The sequence below is a fragment of the Drosophila willistoni genome (genome assembly GCF_018902025.1).
Source record: "Drosophila willistoni isolate 14030-0811.24 chromosome 2L unlocalized genomic scaffold, UCI_dwil_1.1 Seg168, whole genome shotgun sequence".
Taxonomy (NCBI): domain Eukaryota; kingdom Metazoa; phylum Arthropoda; class Insecta; order Diptera; family Drosophilidae; genus Drosophila; species Drosophila willistoni.
In genome coordinates, this window is record NW_025814047.1 from 14,450,301 (window position 1) to 14,473,541 (window position 23,241).

At 36.9% G+C, this 23,241-nt stretch overlaps 1 protein-coding gene across 1 annotated transcript; it reads right to left on the reverse strand.

The window, feature by feature from the left end:
- Positions 1 to 10,050: 10,050 nt before the first annotated feature.
- LOC124459885 lies at positions 10,051 to 12,644 on the reverse strand. Its single transcript, XM_047009663.1, has 2 exons — positions 10,215 to 12,644; positions 10,051 to 10,146 (listed from the first exon to the last, which is right to left on the reverse strand). Exons 1-2 carry the CDS (start codon positions 12,642 to 12,644, stop codon positions 10,051 to 10,053), a joined length of 2,526 nt encoding a protein of 841 aa, XP_046865619.1.
- Positions 12,645 to 23,241: the final 10,597 nt, after the last annotated feature.

A 23,241-nucleotide genomic window follows, 5' to 3' on the forward strand; every position in this document is an offset into this window, starting at 1 on the left:
ACCAGAACATAGAAGTATTTAAAGAAAAGTTTCAGAAAGCGTACAAGTGCATAAATAAGACAATTTATATACACGCTCACAGACCATTAATAAGCACCTTGAAATTATCTTTAAGAGTTACAATAAAATAAAGAATAACAAAACAGAAATATGCAATGAATCAAGTAGTAAAATCTTCACCGAGCTAATATACAGCTTAAACAAACAACTAATAAGCATAGCATCAAAACATAATATAAAATTCACAATACCAGCAGATTCGAATCCAGAAGCAACTTTTGAACCTCTAGTAGGAAAAGACACGGAAGAGCAAGGTGTAGTAGACAACCCAGAAGACATTCAAGATATTAATACAAAACCAAAGATAATGCAAACAAAGATTGAATTTCTTAATACAGCTTCTAAGCTGATTCAAGAGTATGATGGTGGAGTAGAAACACTTCAAAGTTTCATAGATTCACTGGAATTAACCAATGAAATAAAAGCAGAACATGAAGAAACAGCTATTAAAGTCATAAAAACAAAACTAAAAGGGGACGTTAGACTACTAGTAACAAATGAAAACACTATAAATGGTATAATCCAAACATTAAAAAAAGAAATTAAGGGTGAAACAGTTCAGGTAGCAGAGGCAAGATTAATGAATTTAAAACAAAATGGTAAGAACGCAAGTCTATTTAAGCTAGAAATTGAAAATCTCACTAAATCATTAAAACGCGCGTTCATAACAGACAACGTAAATCCTGAAACAGCAAAAAAATATGCAACTCAGATAGCACTGAAATCAATTATAAAGAACTGCGAAAATGAAAAGGTTAGAACAATAATAGAAGCAGGCAATTTTACTGAAATGAATGATGTTGTAGCTAAATTTGTAAATACATCTACAAATATTGAACAGGATCACAGCGTGTTTTATACTAAAAGAAACAATTACACAAATATGAACTCGTACAATAATAATAGAAATTATAATAATAATTACCAAAATAAAACCCAAATGATAATACTAACTATAACAATACTAGGAATTACAATAACTATAGTAATAATTATAATCGAAGAAATTATAACAATAGAAATACAAAAATTAATTATCCTCATAAAACACAACAAAATAATAATGTTAGACTTACAAACGTAGAAGAAAATTCGGAAAACTCCGAAAGTCCTCTGATGTAAAAAATCATAGTTTAAATTGCAACCTTAATAGCTACATAACTTTAAACTTTGACGATGTAGGGACAATAAAATTACTATTAGACACAGGAGCTGATGTATCACTAATAAAACAAAAAATATTAAGAAAAGACAATACAGTCGATATATACAAACGGACAAAACTTAGTGGAATAGATAAAGACGTTCTATTTACAATAGGCGAAACCAGACTCAAGGTCAGCAATCTCTCAACGGTACACACCTTCCAAGTAATAGAAAATGATTTTCCCATCCCATGTGACGGAATTCTGGGGCTTAATTTTATAAAACAATTCAATTGCACACTCAATTATTCCACCAACAAATTAGTAATAAATCAAGATATAAAATTATAATTAACATAGGAATCAGTCAAAACACTCATTTGTTCTATATTCCATCCAGAACAGAAAAATGTACGCATTGCAATACCCTCAACCCATAACAACACCTTTATCTCTAATCAAGAATTGCACCCAGGGGTATTCGTTGTGAACACAATTACCTCTAAGACTAACCCATATGTCCGCATATTAAATACTAACAACACAGAGGTGCAAATTACAAATATAAACCTATTAAATGAAAACCTGTCCGATTATGAAATCTTAAAAATAGACAAACAACATGATTCAAAACCTAAAACTACAATAATGAACAAACTAGCACCCCATTTTCCCGACTTCGTGAAAGAGCCTCTACATAAATTATGCTCAGAATTTGATGATGTATTCGCAATAGAATCTGAACAAATATCCTCCAACAATTTCTATAAACAAAGACTCAAAGACACAACACCAGTCTACACCAAAAACTACAGGATAGCACACAGCCAAAAAAACGAAATCAATAAACAAGTAGACAAATTGATCAATGATGATATTTTATTATATTTATTATTATTGAACCATCAATGTCTGAGTTCAATAGTCCAATCTTATTGGTTCTTAAAAAGTCGCTACCTGGCAGCAATGAAAAACGGTGGAGATTGGTAGTTGATTATAGCAAAATTAACAAAAAACTAGTAGCGGATACATTCCCACTACCCAGAATGGACGATATCCTCGACCAACTAGGACGCGCTAAATACTTCTCTTGTTTAGACTTAATGTCAGGGTTTTATCAAGTAGAATTAGAAGAAAACTCTCGGGACATAACATAATTTTCCACAGATAAAGTCTCATTCAGATTCAAGCGATTACCATATGGATTAAAAATTGCACCAAATTCGTTTTTTAAAGAATGATGTCCCTTGCATTCACGGGTCTAGCACCATCCCAAACATTCCTTTATGTGGATGATCTAATTGTAATTGGGTGCTCTGAAAGTCACATGATTAGGAACTTAAGGAATGTATTTGAAACCTATCGAAGGTATAACTTAAAGTTGCACCCTGACAAATGCTCTTTCTTTAGACATGAAGTTACTTTTCTAGGACACAAATGCACAAATAAAGGAATTTTACCAGACGAAAGCAAGTTCAAAACGATTCAAGAATACCCGACTCCCAAGAATGGCGACGAAGCCAAAAGATTTGTAGCATTCTGTAATTACTACCGCAGATTCATTCCAAACTTTGCATACCATGCACAATTTATCAATAAATTATCAAGAAAAAATGTAGAATTTAACTGGAATGCAAACTGTCAATCAGCTTTCGAATACTTAGAAAACAATTATTAAGTCCACAAATACTCCAATACCCTGACTTCAATAAACAATTTTGTATTACAACTGATGCGAGCAAGATCGCATGCGTAGCCTTCCTAATCCAAGAATATGATGGACTCCAATTACCCATATCATACGCATCTAAAGCATTTACAAAAGGCGAAAGCAAAAGGTGAACAATAGAGCAGGAATTAACAGCAATAGATTGTGCGATTCAATATTTCAAACCATACATATATGGAAAAAAAATTCCTAATTAGAACTGACCATCAGCCATTAACACATCTATTTTCTCTAAAAAAAACTCCTCGTCAAAGCTTACTAGAATGAGGTTAGATTTAGAAGAGTTCGATTTTACTACAAAACACAATAGAGGACAAAAAAATTTCGCAGCAGATGCTCTCTCCAGAATTGAATTTCAAAATATAAAAAACATAGAAACTAATAAAATACTTAAAGTAGCAACAAGATCAGAAACAAAAACAATAACACATAAGGAAGACAACATTAACAATAACAGAATAGAAATACCAAGAAAATATGAAATAATAAATCCTAACGAAGCCAAAAAATATGCCCAACTTAGAGTCAAAAAATACAAATATTTTATTACCAAAGATAAAGAAAAGTTACTCTCCTTCAACATAGGCGATTTGATCATTAATGGAAGAATAGATCTAGATCGATTCCTTAAAAGGCTTGAAAAAGAATCCGGTGCTCAAAGAATCTATAAACTGAAGATAGACAAGTCAGAAAAACTATTCATGTCACTTACACTTAATAAACTAAAACAAAGAGGAAAAAAATTTAGAAATAGCAGTTCTACCTCAAGTAAAAGTAATAACAAATAAAGAAGAAATAAGAAATACATTAAATAAATATCATAATAACCCAATAGAGGGAGGTCACTGCGGGGTAAACAGAACGCTAGGAAAAATAAAAAGAGATTTTTTTTGGAAAAATATGTCACGAGATATTGCAACATACATCAAAAAATGCGAAAAGTGCAAACTAGCCAAAGTAACCAGACACAACCACTCCCCATTGATCATAACACCAACCCCTGCAACCACTTTTGACACAATAATAATATATACATACAAAAACAATGAATGGTAATGAATACGCAGTTACTATTATCTGCGATCTGTCCAAATATCTCATATCAATACCAATACCAAACAAAAGTGCAAAAGCGGTTGCAAAGGCAATATTTGAAAAATTCATTTTAATTTACGGCTGAATGAAAATAATTCTAACAGACATGGGAACAGAATATATGAATTCAATACTAATAGAACTTTGCAAAAATTTTAATATAACTAAAATTAACTCCACGGCGCACCATCATCAAACTCTTGGAACAGTAGAAAGGTGCCGTAGAACTTTCAATGAGTACATCAGGTCATATATATCCATTAAAAAAGCCGATTGGGATGAATATCTAGCATACTTCACATAATGCTTTAACACCACTCCATCCATCGTACATGGTTTTTCACCTTTTGAACTAGTCTTTGCGAAACATCCTAAAACTGTCCCTTTTTCATCAGAAATAAAATTTAAACTACAAATAGCACAAAATAGAGCAAAACTGCTTATCGAAAAATTTAAAGCGTTGCAAACAGAAACATATGATAAAAACACAAAAAAAGTATCGCTAACTGAAGGACAAGAAATACTTTTAAAAAATGATACAAGACATAAATTAGAAAACAAATGCACAGGCAAATACAGAGCATAGGTCCTAAAAATAATATAGTAATAACTGATGATAAAAACAAAAAGCAAACAGTACATTTAGATAGAATAAAAATAATATAAGAAAGGTGAAAAATATTTATATTTTTCTTTTTGAAAAAAAGGAGGTGTAGTATACTTTTAGGGATAGGATTAAGCCACATACTTTTAGGGATAGATTATAAGTAACATAATAAGCACATAATTTTCGCACCCATTTCCGACCCATTTGCCCGTTTGTGTAGGATATTAATATTCTTGAAAACATTGCCAAATAAGAATTCCTCAACAACTAAAACTTTTCTGCTGGAGACTCGTTCGTCACGCCATATGCAATACTGTGAGCGCTTGATGACCGACAATTTACAGTTTTAATATATGGTCGTACATATATGGTTCTCATTTTAAAAAATATTTTTACCACAAGGACTTGCACTATATATAAATATCAAAATTATACTGAATCCGTTTGAATCGCGTTTGTTATAGACCATACAAATTGGTATAACCTCAAAAACTACATTTCTGGTCACACACATACAATATTACGTAGTACATACCTTATATAAATTATTTAAATAGGTATTGACACAAAAAACATTAATATATTTATTAATTGAATGGATTCAAAAATGCCACAAAATGCAGTGAAATTTTCTCAGGCCACGTGCTAAACAGCTGTTTACTTTGAAAGCTTGAAGCTGATCAGTAGTGTAACTAAAAGCTCTCACGAAAGCTTTTTAAGCTTTGTCAAGTGTTGCCAAATGAGTTTTAAATAAGTTAAAATTGACTTATATCCCACTAGATTGCTCAGTTGGCCCACTGTGCAACGGGTGAAATTCTCATGTTTGGCGCTTTTTTATAGATATTTTATGGATATATTGTTGTTCTAAGAAATTGGTCAACTATTTTCCAAACTTACTTTTTCCCATACATTACAAATCTGCAGTCACTTTGAAAAATTATGAAATTTCATAATTTGTTTAAATAATTTTGCAAAAGTAATGGCGAATTCGTAATCAGCGACCCCGAAAACTCCCGAGTGTAAATTTTCAAGCCATTTTCTGAACTACTATAATAATTATGGTCAAATGAAAATTTAATAAAACAAAAGAGCTTTTAACGCGATTATCTCGGAATTATGTTTTTCAAAAAGTTTTTAGCTGATTTCAAAAAATTGTTTTTAATTGTTCGTAATTGAGTTGGTGTGTACTTGGACAAAGAATTGCTGCGTATGATTTTTTTATATTAATATTACAAATTTTTTAATACATTTTATAAGACGAAAAAAGTGGACTTTTTAAAAACATCAATCCCGTTTGCAAAAAAAAAAAAAATATTCGAAATGTTGATCGTTCAAATACATCACAATACACTTTACTAATAAAATTGTTGTGTTTTTTTGCTTTTAGGTGAGCTGCTGGACTGGCATCGTGGTCACGGGAAGCCTCGGAAAAAAAGCCTTTTGCGGAACTTGTTGTAACTTTTATAATTATTAAATTAACATTTTTTTTATTTTGTCAATCTGGTTTTTAAGTTCAGACATTGCACTACGCAAAACGTGTAAAAAATTTTTAATAAAAATGTCTTCATGCCTTTACAAAAATACAAACTTTTACCCATTTTCCCGCTCCACAACATAGCCCCTCCCTTAAGACACCTTAGCTCTTCCTTCTTGTGAAAGCACGTTGATGGGCGACAAAAGCATGATGCTGCTGACGACAGATTGCATGGCATCAACGGTGGACCTAGCTCTGTGGAAACCATATTGCATAGGTGAGAAGTCACTAGCCGCTTGAATTTCTGCCTCTATTTTGATGCTGAGAACCCTCTCAAATAGCGGCATTAAGAAGACAAATTGTCCTATGTGCCGAGGGGTCATCTATAGGTGTGTTTGGTTTTGGAATCAGCACCAGACTCTGCCCTTTCCTTCTGTCCACCGTTGGTGGCTAGTTTTAGGACCTTGTTAGGGATGGTATCCGGGCCAGGCGCCTTATCATTTTGTAACCTCGCTGCTGCTATTAACACCTCTTCTCCATTGATGGGCCAATCCACTGCAAAGATGTATGCTTCATCTCCTTTTGCGCCCATTGATGAGGGCAGGGTAGCAGCTATACGACCCCTTATCTCCGATTTTGGCTCAAACGTAGCCGTGAGACGAGTAAATTGACTGCATAGCCGGCACGTTTTGCCCACATTTCCAAGTGTCAGCTTTGGTTCTCAAGTGCACTGTCCATAGAATGACATCGCCTGTTTTGTATCACAATATCGGCGTCTACTTCTCGTCCTGTTTATGCCAACAGATCCTGTGATGCTATACAATGGGTTGAGATTTCGTTGTATAAACTTCGATTTCCCGATTTATTAGTTGATTGAGCCGGATCTTGCCAGCGGCAATTTTTCCTGCCGACAAAATGCTTTCTGTCACCGTGGTTTGATTTAGAGCAGCTGGATTTTTCTTCTCGGTTTTCTCTGTCGCCCTCTTTGCTTTAAAGCTCCAAAACTAGTTCGACGTTTTGAGTCTTCCTGGCCCATGCAACTTCAGCTTTAATGCAAACGACTTAAATCTTCTCATCTAGTGAGAAGCATTTGTGCGTACGATATGCCCGCTTCCGCCTTTATTAGAATGGCATCTGGCCGATCTCTGCAAGTCTTGCGCCTCGCCGTAACCACTTGCTAGTCTGGGGATGGCAACTGAATCGCTACAGGCTCACCCTTAGTGGGCTTAGTGAGCTGCCCGCTGCCTCGCTTACTTTTAAGCGGTTTTTTCTCAGGACGCTTTGGGCTGTCAAAATTTGCGACAGAGGCTTGAACAAGCTCTACTTTGTTCGCAGACGGTAGGATCTGCGTGCCTATTTCCACTTTGGTTTTTGCATTGCTTATATTTTATTTTGCTACAACAAGTAAAAGCGCCTCCAAAGAGTAGAGGGTCTTGGATAACAGAGAGGATTCTACGCACCAACACCATAAAGAAGTCGACGATGGGCGGACAAAAAAGTCGAATTGTTTCCTCCTATTCATAGCTCGCAAATAACAAGTGAGTGTTTTTATTTTTAAGCTCGACATCTGAACATAAGCGAAAAAATACCAAAAATTTGCTCTCATTCTGAGCAAGAGGCTGTTTTCTATTTAGCTTGAGACTCAGTAAGTGAGTGAATGACTGAATAAGTTAACTCAAAAAGTCTTGCAAACACTCTTTATGGAATTTTTTTTAAAAATAATAACTTCATTTTTATTTTCAAATGTATCAAATTGCGTCATCGGCGCAAACAAAACAAAAAAGATGAATACAATAAATACTTCTTAAAACTACATTAATCTCGACTAATTATTTAGCTTAATTAATAATAAACTGTTAAGATTTTCTGCTCTTATTGAACTTCGACGTTCACCAAGTAAATATGAAAACACCCGTTCCACTGAAACTTGCTTAAAGACGTTTTGCTTAATTTCACTCAAGCAAATATTCGCGGTGTAACTGAGACGAAAAAGAAGAGAAAAACGATTGTTGTCCGAGTGCGGGTGAGCTAAGCGAAGAGCTGATCAATACGCCGCTGGCAGTTATTTTTTGCATATACTCAGTAAAAAGACACTCAATTGTTATTTGCGAACTATGCTCCAATTTCAACCAATAATCTCTTGCTGATACAGAGCTTGCAATTAGAGACAATTGTGATGTACTGACAGCTAATGTTGATTGCGCAACTTTGTGCAATGAAGGCGATACAGTTATTAGCGTAAACGTAATTTTTTGAAAACTTTTTTTTTTTAAATGTTTTGGGAAATATAACATTAACGAAATGGATGGCACAACAACACATCTACAATAAATGAGGTTTATTCAGAAGGAGGTTTTTGTGTTTGTGCAAACTTATGTATATATAGTTTATTAATAGATAATTGTACAGTAGAAATCTGGGATATGTAGTAGTTGTAGTTATAGTAGTAGAAGTAGAAGTCCAGTAGTAGAAGTCCCTCGTAGCTGTAGTAGTAGTCGCAGTAGTAGAAGTCCCTCGTAGTTGTAGCAGGGGAGTCCGATGTTGTTCCGAAGCAATTAGTAGAACGACTGAGAAGTGCAGCTGTTAACAGACCTTTTAACAGTCCGACGATAACAGCTTCTTAGAGATGGGTCACATACATAACACCCCTTAACACCCAGATGGGTTAAAGAATTCCGGGGGTTGTCTTTTCCGACTCGATCTGCGAGGAGTCACTGGAGCTGGGGACAATGGTGCCGGTTCAGACAATTCAGGACAGTCGGGTATATCATCAGATATCGAGACTGCATCCTCAGCAGGTAGTTCGATTGATTCCGTGTCTTGAGTACTTTCGACAGGCGGAACCCGATGGCGAAGTTGGTCGAAGTGACGTTTAATAATGCGGCGATCATGTAAACGAACGTTGTATGAAATGGGGCCTGTCTGGTCCATAATTTCGCCTTCTATCCACTTTGGACCGGGGGCGTAGTTACGGACCCAAACCGGAGCACCAATAGAAAACTGCTTATCATTTGTTAGGTCGCAGACCTTTCCGTATGTTATTTCCTTGGGTTGAATTTTGTCGAAATATGACTTAAGCTCTCGATTACATAGTAGTTCTGCAGGGCTACGATTTGTCGTGGAGTGAGGGGTAGTATGTTGGCTAAACAGATACCGCGCCAGTGCGAGATCTATGTTAAGATTTCTATCAAACTTTTTCAGGTAATTCTTGGTACTTTGTACCATGCGCTCGGCTTGCCCATTTGTGGCAGGATGAAATGGAGCCGACCGAATGTGTCGAATCACGTTGTTTTTCATAAAGATCCTGAATTCTTCAGACGTGAATGCAGTGCCATTATCTGACACTATTTCGTCCGGTAATCCGTGCGTTGCAAAAAGCTGTCTCAAGAATTTAATAGCAGCAGCAGATGATGTAGATTTCACAACAGAGACTTCTAGCCATTTCGAAAATGAATCCTCCACGACTAGTAAAAAGGTATTCCCATTAAAGGGGCCAGCGAAATCTATATGAAGGCGTGACCAAGGTTGTCTGGCAGATTCCCAATGATGTGTAGTTGTATGAGGCTGTTCGTTTCGGTTTTGCTGACAGGGATTGCAACGTTTCACAAGTAGCTCTATTTCAGCATCAATATTAGGCCACCAAAAGTAGCTTCGAGCCATGGCTTTCATTTTTACAATCCCCGGGTGCGAAGCATGCAACGCTTGAAGTAAAGCCGGTCTAGATGGTTCGGGAATCACAGACCGGTTGCCCCATACAAGAATTCCTTTGTTTGCTGAAAGCTCATGTCGGCGAGAAAAATACGAGTAGAGCTGATCTGAACGATCAACTTTTCCATTGGGCCATCCCCTTAACACCCAGTTCAGAACCTTTGATAAATGCGCGTCCTTCTTAGTCTGTAATGCTAGAGATTGAGCGCTGACAAGTGGTGTTCCAGCCCATTCAATCATTAACACTTCTTCTGTAGTGTTGCCTTCGCCTTGTTGTGGTAATGGGCATAGGCTTAAGAAGTCGGCGTTGCCCATTTTTGATCCCGGTCTATGAATTAGTGTAAAGTCATAGGCATTCAAGAATATTGCTCTTCGAAGCATCTGTGTGGAAATTACATTTGGAGTTGCCTTGGCCGTTGTAAATATTCCGAGCAATGGGCGATGATCTGTGACGAGAGTAAAAGAACGGCCATATAGATAATTGTGAAATTTTTTAACGCCTGATATAAGCCCAACGGCTTCTCTGTCGATTTGCGAGTAGTTTCTTTCTGTCTTGGAGAGAGTTCTAGAATAAAAGGCAATAGGCTTCTCTGATCCATCCTGAAGTTTGTGGCTCAGCACCGCTCCGATTCCGTACGGAGATGCATCGCACGTTAACAATACTGGCAATTTGCCATCGAAATGCATTAGCACATTTTGTGAAGTTACAAGATTTTTTAGATTCATGAAGGCATCTTGGTGTTTATGGGCCCACACCCATGGCGCATTTTTATCCAGTAGACGGTGAAGCGGTTCTGCAACGGTTGCCTTATGTGGCAGGAATGCGTGGTAAAAATTGATGAGTCCCAAGAATGCTTGTAATTGTTTCTTATCTTTTGGAGCCGGAGCGCACTTGATAGCTTCGACCTTACTGGCACACGGTCTTATACCCAGTGCATCGATTTTAAATCCCAAAAATTCTACTGACGGAACTCCAAATTGACACTTGTCTCTGCGTAGGCGTAGTCCGGCCTTATCAAATCTTGAAAGCACCTCATTAAGACGCACCGCTAGCTCTTCCTCTGATTTTCCCATAACAATTATGTCATCGAAGTAGGGTAAAACACCAGAAACGTTCTGCAATATACGTTCGATGCAGCTCTGAAATATGCCCGGGGCTGAAGAAATTCCAAATTGTAGTCTGGTTACTTTGAAATAACCTTTGTGTGTACATATGGTTTGCATCAATGCAGACTGCTCATCTACCACTAGTTGTTGGTACGCCTGAGCCAAGTCGATTTTCGCAAATATGGATCCTCCTTCAACTGATGCTAATAATGAATTCATTGGAGGAATTTGATAGCCGTGTTGCTTAATCACTTTATTAATTGTAGACTTGTAGTCGCCACATATGCGAATAGTACCATCCTTTTTAATTACTGGCACTGTAGGAGTCGCCCAGTCGGAGTATTCAATGGGTACTAGGATTCCTTGGGAGCACAGACGGTCTAATTCTTCTTCATATAATTCTTGAATTGCAAATGGAATGCGTCTTGCTGGCAGTCGGACTGGTGTTGCATCAGTATTGATTTGTAATGACACAGGTGGCCCCCGAAAACGGCCTAATTCAGACGAAAACAGATCCTTATACTTCGCCAGAGTTGCCTCGATGCTAAGTTTAGCGTTAATGGCATGTATTCCTTCTATGCTGATGCCTAAGGGCATAAACCAGTTGCGTCCAAGTAAATTCGATCCACCGCTTGATGTAACAACCAGTGGAAGATTCGGAATGTATTTATTATCGTACTGGACAGATGTATCCACGATGCCAATAACTGGAATTCGGTTTTTCTGGTAATCCGTAAACTCTAGAGCACAATCTTGGATATTCGGTCTATCCGTTGGCCAGATATAACGAAACGTAGCTTCGTCTATCATTGTGATCGCAGACCCCGAATCCACTTCGAATTGGCATTTTCGTTTATTTATAATTATTGTAACGATTTCCTTTGGGCAAATCAACGGTAGTATGCTGTGGACACTGTATTCTTCATTCGGCTTTTGCTTGTGTGGTCCTCGGTAGGAGTCATGGCCACTCGATGTGTTGAATGCTTTACGACCCGGGTCTCTTACAGCCCTGCAGACTCGTTGAAGATGGCCTGCTCGGTGACAGGCATGGCACACAGTGTTCCGATGTGGGCACAGTTTCCGCAAGTGAGCACCCCCGCAACCATCGCATGGCTGGTGGTGCTGATTGGGTCGGCTTGGACGGATCGCGTTAGCCTGCACTTCGTGAATCGACTCAGTGCTCTCAGCTGTATTTCGCATGGCCCAAGCGCTGTGAGCAGCGGCCTCACTAGATGTGGAGCGTTCCATCGCGCGTTGAATCGTTAAATCTGCCACTGCTAGAAGACTTTTCTGAAGACCCTCATCCTTCATTCCACATACGAAGCGATCGCGCAACATGCGATCCAACGCAGCTCCGAATTTGCAGTCGACAGCGAGAGTCCTAAGTGCAGCCATGTAGTTCGCAACCGATTCATCAATTAGTTGGTCTCGCTTGTGAAATTGGTAGTAGGCCGCAATTTCCGATTGACATGGAGACAAATGTTGGTTGAGTATTTCATATATTTCCGATAAACTCAAATCACTCACCTGAGTAGGGGATGCCAATGACGTTAGAAGCTCGAACAGTGGAGCGCCAGCCAGCGTAAGCAATGCAGCCTTCTTCCGTGCTTCCTCCGTAACGTCATTGGCCAGAAGATACAGCTCAAAACGCTGCTTGTAAGTTGTCCATTTGTTTGGGTGATTTAAATCAAATGGTTCTAACTGACCCACTCCTGACATTATCACTGATTTATTTGTTGTTTTGCGTTCTGTAGCAATATTCACTTTGGTGGGCTTTTCCTCATGTGATTCCAAATCAGACATTAGTAGTTGAATTCGATCGTATGTGTGTGTGTTTGAGCATCAATTCAAATTGCAGTAGTCGTAGCGCGTCTGTCTGCAAATGCGCGCGTTGGAAAAGTACCGTTTCTTTATTCCAATAAACTTGGCGCCAGTACGCATGCGGTTTTTGCGTCTCTTTGTTCGCTTTCGCTTGGTCGATTGTAACTGTACAAGACATATACATATATACGTTTGACGAATTATCCCATCCTCGTCGCCAATTTTGTGTTTGTGCAAACTTATGTATATATAGTTTATTAATAGATAATTGTACAGTAGAAATCTGGGATATGTAGTAGTTGTAGTTATAGTAGTAGAAGTAGAAGTCCAGTAGTAGAAGTCCCTCGTAGCTGTAGTAGTAGTCGCAGTAGTAGAAGTCCCTCGTAGTTGTAGCAGGGGAGTCCGATGTTGTTCCGAAGCAATTAGTAGAACGACTGAGAAGTGCAGCTGTTAACAGACCTTTTAACAGTCCGACGATAACAGCTTCTTAGAGATGGGTCACATACATAACAGAGGTGATATGTGCATTCCCGGAAAAAGGTGAACCACAAAACCCAACTAAAGATATGGCTGTTATTCATTATATTTTAATAATTAGTGTTCCAATTTTACATTTTTGGGTAGAAATAGTGAAAAAAAGTTTGCATCTACAAAATATTTGTAAGAGAAGTGAATAGGTATTCCAGGGAGAAGCAAAATAACCCAATCTTCATTCGTTGAATTCAAAATATGAACTGATTTTATTTACAAAAGTGTTGTGTATATATGTATGTATGTAAAATCTTAACATCTAGGAGGCGACAATTATTCTTAAAAATACATATTGAAATGACACATGTTTTATAGTGTTGAAAATATTTATATTTTATGCTCATCGTTGGCTATTTGATATCGCGTCGTTGCTATAATGATAAGTGTGTTGCACAGAGTGTGGATGCATGTTTTGTTTGTTTTTAAGCAATACTTGACATATTAATCTTTATGACTAATTTTTGTTTTATGTTTTTTAGTATTTAAATTTTTTTTTTTCTGAATTTATTCTATTTTTTTTCTGAACACACAACATCTCAATACTGTGTTAAAATTAGATTGATCCACATAAAACTTCTAAAGTTATGGGCAGTTGAATGCAGGTCGGCCGACCGTTTTATATTAGATTTTTGGGTGTCGAAGCCTTAAAACGCTCTCCTAAAAAGTTGCCAATTTTTTTAACTTTCAAGTGTCTTTAAAAATCGAAAATAGAATTAAATATCAAAGAAGCTAACTTTGTGTCAATGTTTATATACCTTGCAGTCCTAAGCCATAATATTTTTACATGTTTCAAACTCTTTTTCTGTATCATCAATTCATCAATAATTCAAATTCAAATAGAAATATCATTTCCATTTCTTTTTCTTCTTCTTCCCCATGCTGCATGCTGCGATTGGCACGCATACACATACAGTGTACGTAGCGTTGCGTCTGTGTGTGTATGCGTGTGCTCAGCAGCTCCGTGGATTTTAAGCAATGTAGTAGTAGAGCCGATTTATATTGACTGTAACTTGTGCGATCTGATTGAAATTTCGGGATCTGATGTTTTGTATCCAATACTATCACATTAGTAAATTTCATGGGAATACTCCAATTTTTATGAAAATGTTTCCTCTAGAGCTATATGATATAGTGGTCCGATCCTGACAATTTTCATACTTTATCTGCTCCGGGCTATAAGTAGCTCAAATATTAAGTTTCATCCCGATAGCTCTTAAGATGGCGGCGTGAAGTTGATTTGCACAGACGGACGCACGGGCAGACGGACATGGCTATATCGACTCAGCTTCTCATGCTGATCAACAATGTATATACTTTATGGGGTCGGAAATGTATCCTTCTGTGCGTTACAAACATCTGACCAATTTTATAATACCCTCTGCAAGGAATTAAAAATAAAAACTCGACAGCGTTACCTGGGGAATTTTGTCCTTCAACAAATGCAATTTGATTTTTTCATTTCTGATGATTCTGTGACGAGTTACGATGTTCACCGCAAACCACCTTTTTATCGAGGTCCCGTTGGAGATTGCCTCTATCTCACTCAATTTTCAATATTTTTGGTTGAAAATTTTCAGACATATTGTTTTAATATTGTATTATCACACAGGCAAACAAAAATTAAACTGAGACTATCCATATCGCCAATCGAAATTCTGACAGATTTTTGGATGAATTAACTATACCTCCCATTAAACAAGAAGTTAACTTTTTGTATACAGTGAACTTGCTACGTTCATAAGAGATTACTTTATAAAATATTTATGACATTAGGAATTCTCTTACAGTGAAGGTTCTGCCTTAAGTTGTAGTTAAATAGGTGCACTAACTGTAAAAAATACAAAGAGAATATAAACAAAAAAAGGTAAAATAAAATTATGGGAAAAAAGGCGGATAATTCATTTGAATAGCTTAAGTAAATATTAATGCACTAACTAAAATCGTATTTGTCTTTATAAATGCTTCAAAGCATTGGCTAGATCGCTCACTCTTACCAACACACGAGCCTTCTAGCGCCGCCACTATCCTACGACCAACTCCGTCCTTATGGAGCGCCTAAAAAAACACGCTCATACGTTGTATTTTCCATGTTTCTTCTCCGATTTTAATCACCCTATGTGTGCATGGTATAAAAATCCCAAGCAAAAAATTTTCTAAGTTCATAATTCTTACACAATTTGCAAAGTTTGCTGATTATTAGCAATGTTTTACTAATTGTCTACTCAGACGGATTGCATAACAGATAACCAGCAATCGAAACACAAAATAAAAGTTAATAGCTGAAGAAAAGATCTGAGTAGTTTTAAACGCTGAGCAAGACTTTGGATAGTCGCCATCGGTTAATGGGTATGGGGTAACTACTCAGTCTCAACCAGGAGATTGAATTTATCAATGAAAAAAATGCTTCTAAAAGCTACTAGAACCGCTGGTAAAGGCAATGCGTTCTTTAAATTTTTGTTAATTTTTTTCGCAAAATTTTAAAGTCTAAATTACGTTTTTCGGACAGATAATATATTACTAAAAATATCAAAGAAGCTAACTTCGGCTATGCCGAAGTTTATATACCCTTGCAGTATACTTGGCAATAATATTTTTCCTTTTTGAAATTTCTTTCCCTGCAACTCAATTCATCAATACACAAACAAAATATTATTTCTCTTTTTACCACAAGTTTTTCTTCTTCCATCATTTTCTAAGCAAAGCACGGCACGCATACACATACAGTTCATGTAGCGTTGCGTCTGTGTGTGTATGCGTGTGCTCTGTTGATTTGATGATGGCAGTAGTAGGCAGCAAGCAGCGCTGCCGGCAGCGTTTGAACCGATTTATATTGACTGTAACTTGTGTTCTATTTATCGGATCAGATTCAAATTTTGGGATCTGAGATTTTATATCTATTACTATCATATTGGTAAATTTCATGGGGATACTCCAATTTTTGCAAAAATGTTTCTTCTAGAGCTATATGATATAGTGGTCCGATCCCAAAGATTTTCATACTTTATCTCACCCGGGTAAAAAAAAGCTCCCAAAAAAAATTGCATCCCGATAGCTCTTAAGATGGCTGAGTAAAACGCGTACGCACCGACGGACAGACGGACAGACGGTCAGACGGACATGGCTATATCGACTTAGCTTCTCATGCTGATCAAGAATATATATACTTTATGGGGTCGGAAACGTCTCCTTCTGTGCGTTACAAACATCTGACCAATTTTATAATACCCTCTGCAAGGGTATAAAAAAGAACAGGAAAAACGCTTCGCCACGACCTGCTGAATTATGTGTAGAATTTTTGTAAAAAATTCGAAAACGATCGGTCAAATAATTTAGATTTAAAGCTTTTTACACTTAACATCTTTACTTAAGGCCGATGAGTGGAATCACTATTTCCGTCCTCCAACACAACATTTATGAAGTGTTAAAAATTAAAAATAAAAATTTATATTTTCCTCTTTGCTTTTAAATTGTATTTCCTTTGTTTTCCTAATATTTCACTTGCTGCGCTCATTGAGACCGAAATTGCATGCACAAAATTAAATGATTTCGAATTAGCTCACATTTAATGCAAATTATTATGTCAAGAAATTATCAATAACATAATAATCCATAATGACATTAATTATTAATGTACATATGGGCTTTTTTTTACATGCAAGGTAATACCGATAATTATTGTCATAAAATCAAGTATATTCACGGTTTTTAATTACACTTAAATCTAAAAGCAGTCACAAATTGGACAAGTATTGTAAGAGTATTTTAATTTATACTTAAAAACAAAAAAAAATTTTTTACGATGCAGTTCAGCCTGCCAAATACACTGAACTTAGCACTTAGAACGGTAGTAATTCGCACATACCGTGTTGAACGGACAAACGTAAAAATTTTTTAAAAATTCAATAAACAATTTAAGCGCGTTTTGGGCCCGAGTGATCGCACGGATTGATAGAAAAATTGGTGGAGAGTAAGCCCAGGCTCATTAATAGCGTGATTAAAGCCAAATAGCTTGGACTAAGAATTGAATAAATTCCTTAATCTATAAGTTTTGTTACACGAGCAAAACTTGATATTTGCTCATTTTTAGGATTTTTCTGGATAATGTTTTTATTTTTCGTTTTATATATTATTAAGAGATTTTTGTTAAAAATTTGGATTCGATTAAAGCACTTTCCTGGGTTTTAGAGCCACTCAATTTGCTCGCCACTGTATGAAAATATTGGCCAATATGTAGAAAATTTGACTATAACCGTTAAGCTGTAGAACACAACCTCTGTGATCAAAACGCTGCATGTACATATATAGAATGACATCTGCAAATGACCAAGGTGCTAAATTGCAATCTATTATTCTTATTCTCCAATTCGAATTAGAAAGGTCTGAAAACAATAAATATTCAGGGATTCAAAGAATTTTTTGTTAGTTAATTTTTAAGAATTTCTGTAATCTCTTGCATCTAACAAATTGTTTTAATCAATATATGTAACACTGTTAAAAAAAAAACTGTTAAAAATAAACAAAAAGAAGAAAATAAGTCGTCTTGCTGACTTGGGTAGTGATATGGGTACATGAGTTGATATCTATCAGTTTTTTTTTTGAATCTTTACAAATGTCAATAAAGATTCATGGTTGGGAGGGTATAGAACTGATAAGGTCCATCTACATCTTGACCTCAGTAACCGCTAGCTTGTGAACAAAAGGATACACCTTCATTTCTTTCGCCTTTTTTATCAACATGAATTCCTTGCGGTTTTCGTAAGTATTTTCTGTCAGTCATTCTATTTTCATTTAAAGTTAGTTTCAGTAGAGATCCTAATAAAATTAAATTTTATAATTAAAGGTAGAGATTCAGCAAACAACCCCCCCACCCCGCCAGAGCTACGGAACCAGAGGATCTCGATCTGCTGCAATTCACCTACCGCCTTCTTTTTGGTTATCGATAGCTTTATCGTCGCTGTGATAGGAGAACCGATTTTATAAAATTCATGGCGCGCAACGAGAAACCGAATAGGAAGGTTACATAAAAATTTTTGGCGCCCAACACGTGGGGCAGGATAAAAGCATACTCAACTCCTTGACAATATTAGATATAGACAAGAAGTTTATTTAAGTTACGGCATGTGGTTATGTTGACAGCAGACCACCTTAGAAGTATGTAGTTCTACCCTAAGTGATATAAAGTGTTGAGTTCAAGTATATCAGGAAAGTCTTAAGATCAAAACATGATAAATGAACCTGCACGGTTTAAGTCTGCTTGGCGAAGCCGATGTTTCTGTTAGGAATATTCAGCCGCAAAGTTAAAAGCAAGAATGAATGTAAACAAGAATTTCAATACCCTGTATCACAAATTGCTCGTTTAATTAAGGTCCTCGATAATTTAGCACTCGTTTAGTAAAGTCGTTCAAACTATTCTTAGCAATTTAGATTATTGTATATTGGATGTTTCGATATCAGTACTGATTGGATTTAAGATCATGTTACGACAGCTGAACGTCTAAAGAAATCGAAGAGAACACGAACAAATTGTTTTATAGTAAGACTCGGATGATTTAATAATCTGGTGTCTGGATCTTGGTAATACAGATAGTATAGCCTTGCCGATCAGAAGATTTAAAAGGCCAGAGCCTGACTAAAAGAAACAATTTTGTAGATGCAATAGCCCAAAACAAAAATAATAAAGTTACCAATATTCTTTAGGTTCATTTAGCTAGTTATGATTTCAAATCATGTACCCAGTCATGTCACGCTTAGGAAGATAATTTTAAAAAAAGAATGGCTCTAGTTCAACATAGTCCCCCAAATACGGACACTCCAGCAGAAGACATATGCAAAATTTGTTCCTTGGTTTTGGACAACACGCAAACATGTTTCTGTACTGCCTGTAAACACATTTTTCATAAATCCTGTTTGGAAGCTCTACTAGAAAAGGAAAAGCATTGCCCAATTTGTGAGAGTGAGATAAATGTGTCTAGTATAAAGCTCGTAGTAGGCAACTGTTCACCAAAAGCGAAGGAAAAACATTTGTCATTGGCACCCAGCACTTCTCGAGCATGGACTCGTAATTTTACAAAACAGCTAAGTCAAGTCCCAAGAGACAGAGCAGAACAGCTCAACGAACCAGCTATATCAGTTAGCGAAGCACCAGCATCATGCTTAGATGCCAGTCACAGTAGTAATCAACCAGAACCGCAACTACCTAGAACCATGCCTAATCAGCGAAGAGCAAGACCAAATCGTGGTAATAATACTCGTCCTAATCGAGAGATCGATTATACGGTCATACAAAATATGATAGAACAAACAGTTTCTCGTGTAGTATCGTCGTTACCTATGAATTTAGGCCAGCGAGAAGTCCCATTAGATACGGTCCAAACCCGATCTTTGATAAGTTCGCACTGCCCTACAACTGTGCAAAATGCAAAAATTGCAAATGTAATGCAGAAATGGAATTTACGTTTTGACGGATCTACGGAAGGTCTAGGAGTAGAAGAATTTATTTATAGAGTAAAAGCCCTAACGGAGGAAACTCTTGATAGTGATTTTATTGGGGTGTGTAAACATATTCAAATATTATTTGGAGGAAAAGCCCGCGAGTGGTATTGGAGATATCATAAGCAAGTCCCTCGAATAGTATGGAGCGAGTTTTGTGCAGCTATTCGTCAGCAATATAAAGACTATCGATCAGATTTTATGAGCAAAGAAATGATTCGTGCTAGAAAGCAAAAAGCTGGAGAATCTTTTGTTTGTTTTTACGATGAGGTAGCTTCTTTGATTGACAAGTTCGGTATAAAGTTTGAGGAAGAGGAGCTGATGGAAATTTTACAAAATAACCTGTTGCCAGAGATACGACAAAAGTTACTATATCAATCCATCGCATCAATAGGTCACCTTCGTAGATTAGTACAGATGCAAGAAAATCTAACACAAGAGCTCAGCCCTCAAGTAAAAGTAAGTTCTAACACCAAAGCGAATGGACGCAGACAAATTTTTGAGATTCAAGAAGGGGAAACCGAAGATTATAAAATAGTTCCAGACCCAGACGAGGAATATGAAGTTGCCGCTGTGCAAGGGAAGTTCGTTTGTTGGAATTGTCGCGAAGCCGGTCACACCTGGCAAAACTGTCTAGAGGAACGCACAATTTTTTGTTACGGTTGCGGCACGGCCAATGTTTACAAGCCTCAATGTCAAGATTGTATAAAAAGGCTAGCGGAAAACCGACCGAAGGGTGCATCCAGACAACGTCAGATGCTCCCGCAATAGTTACATCAAACTCGGAAAACGCTCAACAAAGTATCAACATTGTGAATCACAAAGTAAACGTACGAAAGTCTCAAAAACTCCCACTAAGATTTTTGTCATATCCCGAGCGTTTACAACATTATCTTACTGTTAAAGACAGAATTTTCAGATCTGACCAACCCTTGTCTAAACGCACGTTAAGACTAAGGAAATATTATGATCACGCAAGACAAACCAAGAAACTTTTTGTTGCAACAATTTTTAGAAACGACAACGATAATAGGAGCTATGCAGAAGTCTCATTTCTTACTTTCACAGAATTAGGTTTATTGGATACCGGTGCCAGCATTAGTTGTATAGGCTCGGATTTAGCACAAACAGATTTTTCACATTTTCCCCAATTTGTAAAAACTAAAGGTCAAGTGCGCATAGCGGACGGAAACGGCCAAAATGTGATTGGTATGTTAGAAGTAATAGTACGGTACGGTAGATTGGAAAGAATGTTGAAATTATTTGTAATTCCTACGTTGAAGAAAAGATTAATATTAGGTCATGATTTTTGGAGAATTTTCGAACTTGCCCCGTCTATAATTAGTTCGATCGAGATTGGTTCTGAAAAAAAGTTAGAGACTGACCCTAGTTCTTATTCTCTCACGTATTCCCAAATTAGACAGCTTGAAGCCGTCAAGAAAATGTTTCCCAACGTAAGTCATCATCTCGGACGTACGTCTTTAATAAAACATCATATCGAGATTGGCGAAGCCAAACCGGTAAAACAACGTTTTTACGCTATTAGTCCCGCTGTTGAGAAATTAGTATACACAGAAATTGATCGTATGATTCAACTAGGAGTTATCGAACCAGCTGTTAGCGCCTGGAGCTCTCCTATTCGACCAGTGATAAAGCCCAATAAAGTGCGACTGTGCTTAGACGCTCGCAAGTTAAATGCAGTCACAATTAAGGATGCTTATCCTTTGCCCAGCATTGACAGTATTTTTTCAAGATTACCCAAGGCAAATATTATTTCCAAAATCGATTTAAAGGATGCCTATTGGCAAATAGAATTAACGGAAGCATCCAAACCTCTTACTGCATTTACAGTACCAGGAAGACCGTTATATCAATTCACAGTAATGCCTTTCGGCCTTTGTAATGCCACATCTACTATGAGTCGTCTAATGGATGAAGTAGCCCCTGCTGACCTTCGCCATTGTGTATTTTGCTATTTAGATGATCTGTGTATAATTTCAGAGGATTCCTCATCTCATCTTTCGGTGTTAGCAAGAATTGCGGAGCAATTTCGGAAAGCTAATCTGTCCATTAACATAGAGAAAAGTCAGTTTTGTGTCGCAAGCATTAGTTATTTAGGATATGTAATAGACAGTAAAGGTATCTGCAACGATCCGTCAAAGATTGAATGTATTAAAAATTGGCCACCACCTAGGAATTTGAAACAAACTAGAGGATTTCTTGGAGTTTGCGGTTGGTATCGCCGTTTTATACCGAATTTTGCCGATCTCACTTATCCTATAACGGAACTGTTGTCAACAAAAAGAAATTTTGTTTGGACTCCGGAAGCTCAAGCTTCTATGAATAAGTTGAAGGATCTATTAACTTCTGCCCCTATTCTACAAAACCCGGACTTTAATAAGAAATTTTTCTTACATTGTGATGCCAGCGATTATGGTATTGGCGCTGTACTTGTCCAATTATCAGACGCAGAGGAAGAGAAGCCTATTGCTTTCATGTCTAAAAAGTTAAGTCGTGCCCAACGCAATTATAGTGTTACTGAACGCGAATGTTTAGCCGTTATACTGGCTATATAAAAATTTAGGTGTTATTTGGAATTGCAAGAATTTGAAGTAGTTACTGATCACTCCAGTTTATTGTGGCTAATGCGTCAACAAAATGTTTCTGGGAGATTAGCTCGATGGATTTTTCGCTTACAACAATTTAAGTTTAATATGTCGCATAGAAAAGGAAAAGAACACTTGATTCCTGACGCGTTATCAAGATTGCCCAACCTTTCGATAGAGGCGATAGAAATGGGTCCGATTATAGATCTGGACTCTGAAGCATTTTTGGACGATAGTTATATGTATCTGAAGAAGAAAATCACTGAAAATCCAGACAAATTCCCAGATATCAAAATTGTAAATAAACATTTGTATATTCGAACCGAACATGCCAATGGAGATTCTTATCAAGAGAAGCTTTCTTGGAAACTATGGGTACCGGATAAACTCAGAGTTGATGTTCTAAAACAAGCTCACGATAGCCACACCTCTTCACATTCAGGTATGCAGAAAACTGTTGACAAGATACGTAGAACTCTTTTTTGGCCTGGTATGGTAAAGGATGTGCGGGACCATATTCGTCAATGTGACACTTGTAAGGAGTCCAAAGCACCAAATTATACGCTCAGACCACCTATGGGACAGCATATTCCAACTTGTAGACCTTTTCAACGTCTGTATATCGATTTACTTGGTCCTTACCCTCGTAGCAAAAATGGATTTGTCGGTTTATTAATTGTTCTTGACCATTTCAGTAAATATCATTGGTTACAACCTCTGAAAAAGTTTCGCACGGAGGATATACAAGAATTTTTGTTAAAACAGATATTTCATTGTTTTGGAGTACCGGAAATCATCGTTAGTGATAATGGTGTTCAATTTAAGGCAAATTCGTTCAATTCTTTTCTTACTGAACTAGGCATAAAACA

Coding starts and splice junctions, on each gene's coding strand:
- LOC124459885 (XM_047009663.1), bottom strand. CDS start 12,644: ATGTCAGGAGTGGGTCAGTTAGAACCATTTGATTTAAATCACCCAAAC. Junction 10,147..10,214: donor CGGCCAAGGCAACTCCAAAT/GTAATTTCCACA, acceptor ACTAATTCATAG/ACCGGGATCAAAAATGGGCA.